Here is a 7,706-nt window from a genome sequence, read left to right on the forward strand (position 1 = left end):
AAATGAGGGTAGAAATCGCACGACCCTGGGTCAAATGGATTTCCTCCTACAAATTTTGCACATGTTTCATGTTTGTGTCCTTGTGTGTTTCCTTGATGTTGGGCCAAGTGTTAAACGAACTAAGCCCAAGTAATCTTGGTCCGGCCCAACCATGAGGACCCGATCCAACACGGTTTCACGGGCTCTTCCCGCGCCAGCACGGGCCCAAGAAAACACTACATAAACCCACCCACCGCTAGGGTTTCGCCCCAGCAGCCTTCCAAATCCCCAAAGCCTCCGCCCCCCCCTTCCTCCCTCCCTCGCCGCCGCGCACGCAGGAACCAGCGACATGGGCGTCTACACCTTCGTGTGCCGCAACTCCGGCGGCGAGTGGACTGCCAAGCAGCACTCCGGCGAGATCGAGGCCTCCGCCGCCACCCCCTACGCGCTGCAGCGCGCCCTCGTCGCTGCTGCATCCGCGGCCGACTCAGCCTCCGGCGTCCAGTCGTCATTCTCTATGGTCACCCCCACCTCCGCCGTCTTCCAGGTCTGCTCGCCGTCGACACCCTTCTGCCCTCCCTCCCCCCCCCCCCCCCCCCCCCCCCCCCCCCCCCCCCCCCCCGCGCGGGATCTAACGTTTGTACAGTGCAGTTGTGTAGGCAAAGTTGTCTGTACTTGTTTGGATGGATCGCACTTTCTGATCGTGCGCCTGTAGAGCAATAGGTTGTCTAGGTGGTGGGCTGTCTAAATAGAACTATAGATTGGAGTGTTTCTTTTTGGTCATTAGAATTCTAGCAATAGCAGCTTATAGTGGTGGCTGTCTATTGGTATAGAACTATATATTGGAGTGTTTCCTTTTGGTCATTAGAATTCTGAGCTGTCGCTGATCTACAGCATTCACGGTCCTTCCTCATATATGTTATATGTACTTGGTATATGCTTATACCATCCATATACTTATGCTGCAATGTTACTAAGTTGTTAGCTGTTACTGTTGTTAAAATTAGCAAAATTAATTTGAGTTTCAACGTAACAAACCTTTTGCTTCAAGCCCATGTGCTTTGTATGATTGTAAGCACAATCGTGTAAGTTATAGGATTCACCCAAACCTGTATTTGCAAGTGGTAGGATTCACCCAACTGAGTTGCTAGCAGTATAAGCTTTTTGATTTGTAAATTGCCTGACACTTGATGTCAATGGTACCTGTGATCTGGTTGAATCAAGAAACTGTTGATTGTGGCAATGTTTATGATGATTAGTTGTGTAGTCTTTCAATGTTGTCTGCGTGAATCATATCTGCAGGTTTGTTCATCTTCAACACATCCTGATGTTCAATATTTTATCTTGTGCAGGTGATTGTCGGTGCTGTCGGTGGTGGTGCAATGATGGTTAGCGCCAGTGGTGGTGCCGCAGCTGCATCAGGTGGTGCTGCGGCTGAGGCTCCCAAGGAGGAGAAGAAGGAAGAGGAGAAGGAAGAGAGCGACGACGATATGGGATTCTCCCTGTTCGATTAGAGTTGTGTCATTTGGCTCCCATAAGTGGTGGTGATTTGGTCCTATCGCGGATTTATTTTTGCTGTCCTGTGAACCTGAAGAACTCTTGGTAATTGTTACAAGCGATCTGTTCCAGTTTATGTGAGAATTTGATATGTTGTTTGGAATCAAATATTTTCCTTGCCGCTCTGCGTCGTGATTGTTCTGGGCTATAATTTGGGTGCATGGAACTGTCTATGCTATTATGTTAGCTTTAAGTTTGTTGCGGAGCAAATGCTTCCTTATTTGTGTTGGGTGGACATTGTGTATGAAGCAGTGACCCCAGGGTGCTTGGATCATGGCGAAGGTTGTTTGCCGGAGGATTTCCTAGCTCTGAAGCCTCACATCGCCCCCACACGCCAGAGATTACATCGCCAGAGATTGCAAATACTTGTTTGAGCTGTGAAGTTAATACTAAAACCTGTGCAACCCCTCAACAACGATTCTGTACAACTTACGTTGAAGTCCAATTGTTTTCAGACAAGAATTAAGTTCCTCCCCACTAATACTACGTTGAAGTCCAATTGTTTGCAGATAAGACATCCCACTAATACGGCTTCGCCGTGACCGGATGATTTCAGCATTTGTCATCACCTTACCAAAAGTCCAAAAAAGCCATTTTTTTCTTCTAAAAAACAATATAAGTTCACAAATTTAACATCTGGTCCTTTAAAAATGGCACCGTACTTTAGCTGTGTTTGGTTACCCACACTTGTTTTAGAGAATAACACAAAGCCAAATTTTTAGTTATATTTTGACCAAAATTAGCATATATTTGCTCCGGTGCTAAATTTTGTATTTGACCATCCTAGTTCATTTGATCAGTTAAAAATTGACTAAAATCATATCCGCAACTCGAGGCAGCGCCCGCTCGTGGATCGCCTGGCACCGACACGCTTGATCCTCAGGTGCTCTGTTTTGCGTCATGAGCAGAGACCCCAAGGTTCTCCGTCCGACTCCAACCCGAGAACTGCTTTTGTTCTGCGCCATGATCGAGAAGAGAACCCAAGCGCCATGACATGACGAGCTCGGCAGCTCAGCCAGGTCGCCAAGAGAGTTCACCCACGCATGCTACATTCTCCATCAGAATTCAGCAGTCACAATCTCATTCTTCATAACTGCAGCATCAGTTGTGTTAACAGCCATGACAAAACATGCTACAAGAGAGAATCACGCATCAGTTGTGTACGGAAAGCACACAGTTGGAGAGTAAAACATCAATAATGCTGCGCCATCCGCCGAGCGAATATGCTTCCAAAAACATCAAACGAGGCTCCATCATCAGGCCATTTACCTAAACATTCGGTACAGAATTGTTGAATCAAAAGTAAAAGAACATCTGAATATCAAGCAGGTCAAATGAGAAGAAATCTTCCAAGAAAACATGCACATTAAGTGAACTAACTGTTTTACATAAGATCACATTTAGCCTACCAGTGGTAGGTGCGTGAAAGGACTGATTCAAAAAATATTCATTATATCATGCCTCGTGTGATCACAAGTGCTACATTGTCTGTAAGAATTCAGAAGTCATTCTTCATAAGTACAACATCAGTTGTATTAGCAACCATGATAAATATGCTAATGTTACGAGAGAAAATCTCACATCTACATGACTTTTAACTTGCAGCAATTTCCCAGGTGAAATCAGCGAGTCAAGATTTTTTTTTTGAGATCTATGCTTCCTTGTAAGATTTACTAACAATCAATACAGGTTGGCCCCTCCAAGAAAATGATACTTTGCAGGGAGAAATCTTATGTGTTCCCGACAAGTCCCTTTGCTTGAGAAGAGATCAATCAGCAACGTTGTGGTTGAATGTTCAACTGAGAAATTTCTCTCGTCAATTTTGGACAAGTAAGTTCCAGCCCTGACTATTTCATCTTTCTCTAGTAATTCTCTAACCACATGATTCAACAATCGAGACTCAGGGTCACAACCGGAATTCTCCATGGATGAAAACATATCGTCTGCCTCTTCCATCAATCCTTCTTTTATAAGATTTATCATCATTACAGTGTAAGTTACAACACAAGGTACCAGTCCATTTCCTGAGATTGAAGCAAACAGATCCTTGGCTTCTTCAACTCTCCTGATTTGAAACATTCCAGCTATCATGATATTGAGAGTTGTGATATCAATCTTTACATTCATTGCATGTAGTTCTTTGAAAAGCAAGATTGCTTCATCAGAGCAGCTGTTTTTAAAAAGTCCACCAAGAACTATGTTGTAAGTATATGTGTCCATTGCGATTCCACTTTCAGTCATTCATGAAATTTCACCTTTGCAGGAACCGTTCTCCCAGCCTGAAATAACCCATGAAGTATGATGTTGTATAAACTAGTTGAAGGCTTTATTCCCTTATGCAAAATTTCTCTGAAAAGACTCAACCTTTCATCGATCCTTCCAACTTTACAATAGCCATTAACTACCATACACTACATCATTTGGTTCAATGCCAGCTGACACCATAGCATCAAATATTCATCTTGCCAACTAGACAGTACCCATCCATCAGCAAACTATACTCCCAAACAGTAGGACGCAGACCAATATTTACAGTTAAGTCAAATATATTTTGTGCATCCATTACTCTTCCTTGTTTGCAAAGGTTATTGATTATCGAACTGAAAAAAACAGTGTTAGGACTTAGGACGCATACTGTAACGCCCCAAGCCCAGGACACAGCATAGGCCCATTCTACCGAGGAGTGGGCCCCACCTACGTAGCAACCCATTTACGCTTTCGTCCTCGCTTCACGTAAAACGGTTAACCAAAGGTTACTATACGCGTCCTTTGGCCTGGCTATTTAAGTTGGTTTGGCTCAACTTCAGCTTCCGACATGGTACTACTTCGGTGCTACAGTGTTCCGTGTGCTACAGTACCAGCAACCCGAGCTACTGCCTCACATCACCTTTGTGCTACAGTATCAGCCATTCGGCCCAGCCCACGACCGGCCCAGCTAGCGGGGTCTCACATACACCCACCCTTAAGGACTCGACGTCCTCGTCGAGGGCCGAACCAACCTACTTAAACGTGTCCAGGATCGACTATCTTGGCCCACGTCCATATTCCCAGCTCCCCGGCCCAAGTGCCAAGCGCGACCTGTCCAGGCTCCCGAGCCATATGTCCATGAAACCGCTCGACTTTCTTGGCCCACGTCTATATTCCTAGCTCCTCGGCCCAAGTGCCATGCTCCATGCTCCATGCGCAGCCTGTCCGAGCTCCCGAGCCATATATCCATGAAACCGCGAGAGTTGGCTCTGAATACCATTTGTAACACCCCAAGGACTCGACGTCCTCGTCGAGGGCCGAACCAACCTACTTAAACGTGTCCAGGATCGACTATCTTGGCCCACGTCCATATTCCCAGCTCCCCGGCCCAAGTGCCAAGCGCGACCTGTCCAGGCTCCCGAGCCATATGTCCGTGAAACCGCTCGACTCTTTTGGCCCACGTCTATATTCCTAGCTCCTCGGCCCAAGTGCCATGCTCCATGCTCCATGCGCAGCCTGTCCGAGCTCCCGAGCCATATATCCGTGAAACCGCGAGAGCTGGCTCTGAATACCATTTGTAACGCCCCAAGCCCAGGACACAGCATAGGCCCATTCTACCGAGGAGTGGGCCCCACATACGTAGCAACCCATTTACGCTTTCGTCCTCGCTTCGCGTAAAACGGTTAACCAAAGATTACTATACACGTCCTTTGGCCTGGCTATTTAAGTTGGTTTGGCTCAACTTCAGCTTCAGAGGTGGTACTACTTCGGTGCTACAGTGTTCCGCGTGCTACAGTAACAAGCAACTAAGGCTGGACGAAAAACTCGAAGCTCGTTAGCTCGCTCGGCTCGTGGCTGGCTCGACTCGGCTCGGCTCGGCTCGACTCGTTATGATAACGAGCCGAGCCGAGCCAAGATTTTAGCTCGTTAGCTATAACGAGCCAACTCGAGCCAGCTCGCGAGCTAAACGAGCCAAGCTTTCAGGAAAAAAAGTATCAAAACTTGTATTAGTTTTTGTATTACTTCATGTCTTGCACTTTATAATTGACTGGTAACTGATCTAGACCCTATAAATTGACTGGTAACTGGTCTAGATGCATTTCTTTTGTATTATTATTATTCTCAAACTTTAAATAAATACAAATATTATATTTTGTGTATTTTTTATACCTGGCTCGCGAGCTTAACGAGCCAGCTCGAGCTTTTAACGAGCCGAGCCGAGCTGGCTTTCTGGCTCGTTAGAATAACGAGCCGAGCCGAGCTAGCTCGTTATCTTAACGAGCCAGAACGAGCCGAGCCGGCTCGTTATCCAGGGCTACCAGCAACCCGAGCTACTGCCTCACATCACCTTTGTGCTACAGTATCAGCCATTCGGCCCAGCCCACGACCGGCCCAGCTAGCGGGGTCTCACACATACCTTTCTTCATCATTTCCAAAACCAATTCCTTGGCTTTCAGCAAACCACCATGAATACAAAAACCTTGAATCAGGCAACAGTAAGTACATATATTGGGTGCTACTCCTTGATCAATCATCTAATTAAATTTTTCCACAGCATCATCCATCTTACCAATTCTGCAAAGCGTAGCAATCACTGTTGAATAGGTTACCACATCAGGTTTCACTCCTTGCTCACTCATTTCATTGAAGATAACCGTAGCCCTATCTAGCATTCCAAAGTTAGCATATGCCTTGATTAGCACATTGAAAATATGGACGTCAGGTTCAATACTATCTCCTAGCATTAAATTGAAGAGACCTGTCATCCTTTAGTAGCGTACCCGCTGAGCATAATTAGGTAGGAGACAATATCAGGTTTTAGGCCCTTCATTGCCATTAAGTCAAACACATCTCTAGCATCCTTGTTTTTTCCATACTTGCAGAGGGAAGCCATTAACATGCTCGAAATAAAAACATTTGGTAAGATGCCCTGTCTTGTCATCTCTTTAAATACCCTCACTGCCTCCCTCCACTGGCCCATAGAGGAATATCCATAGATCAAGTTATTATACATCCTACGATCTGGCTGAACACCTTTATCAAACATTTGTCGAAGGACGGCCTCTGCCCTGTCCACTGCTCTTGCCTTACACAGTGCATGAACAATGGAGTTATATGTCAATAGATTAGGTGAAATGCCCCGCTGCATCATTTCATTGAATAGATCACATGCTTTAGCAACATTGCCCTCCTTAAAGAAGCCATCGATGACCGTATTATATGCAACCACGGTGGGCGAGCAGACAGATCCCCTTTCAGCCATCATCCGTAGCAATTCATCTGCCTGGCCACTCATTCCGTCGTTGTAGAGGCTCTTCAGAAGTATGCAGTACGAGAAAACATCAGGCACACAGCCTAACTCAGGCATTCTGTGGAGAAGGATGCCCAAAGCCTCGTCTACCCGCTTTGCTTCACAAAGGCCCTTGAGAAGGTTGCGTGCGGTGACGGCGAGGAGGAAGCGGCGGGGGTGAAGACGGCGGAGGAGGTGCGGGCATGAGACGACATTGCCGCGTGCATGGGATATGGCGCCCAGGTTCGGGCTGCTTCTCTCGGCCTCCGGTGAGAGGCCGACAGCGGCGTGTTACACACTCGATAACAAGCAGCTAACTGAATGGAGATTTTGGGAATGGAGCAGCAAGACAGAACTAGGATTGGAAGGACGCGACTGGTTCCGCGAGGTAGGAGACGAGCAACAGCCAACAGGTTCAGACTTCCGAGTTCTGTTGACACCCGACCCATGACACACATAACTCATGACAATTGAACAAGCAGCCCGACCCACCAGCTGAAGCCCGACCCGCCAGCCCAAGGGCCAAGGCCCAATATCCAATTCCTTATCCATGTGTTTGACCGAATCTCAGCCCACTTCGGTCTTGTGAAAATGAACCGATTTCTGTCAAACTATAGCATTCCAAAGGAGGCCTACGTATTACCTTTGTGCTCACACATGTCAAATATTCAATTTCATTTTTTTTCGTTAGGACTGATTACCGACAATTGTTCTGTTAATATCAGTTGTGTGATACAAGGAATTATCAAATAACATCAGTTTATATACATTGTTTTTTTAAAATATTTTTATGAAAAAAGTCAAATGCTTGTTTTGTCACGAAATGGAATACGCATTGGGATTTCAAACTAGAGTGCATAATTTTAATATCGTAGAGATAGGGAAGTACATCCGTTGTATAAAACCCGGCCAA

At 46.1% G+C, this 7,706-nt stretch overlaps 1 protein-coding gene and 1 pseudogene across 1 annotated transcript; one reads left to right on the forward strand and one right to left on the reverse strand.

Annotated features, from left to right (window-relative positions):
- Positions 1 to 253: 253 nt before the first annotated feature.
- Positions 254 to 1,657, forward strand: LOC136528537 (large ribosomal subunit protein P3). The gene is made up of 2 exons (XM_066521513.1): positions 254 to 526; positions 1,332 to 1,657. The coding sequence occupies exons 1-2, from the start codon at positions 329 to 331 to the stop codon at positions 1,491 to 1,493; spliced, it is 360 nt and encodes a 119-aa protein (XP_066377610.1). The 5' UTR covers positions 254 to 328; the 3' UTR covers positions 1,494 to 1,657.
- Positions 1,658 to 3,179: 1,522 nt separating this feature from the next.
- Positions 3,180 to 7,345, reverse strand: LOC136526531 (protein Rf1, mitochondrial-like; annotated as a pseudogene).
- Between the last annotated feature and the right edge of the window lie 361 nt (positions 7,346 to 7,706).

The sequence above is a fragment of the Miscanthus floridulus genome, chromosome 19 (genome assembly GCF_019320115.1).
Source record: "Miscanthus floridulus cultivar M001 chromosome 19, ASM1932011v1, whole genome shotgun sequence".
NCBI lineage: Eukaryota > Viridiplantae > Streptophyta > Magnoliopsida > Poales > Poaceae > Miscanthus > Miscanthus floridulus.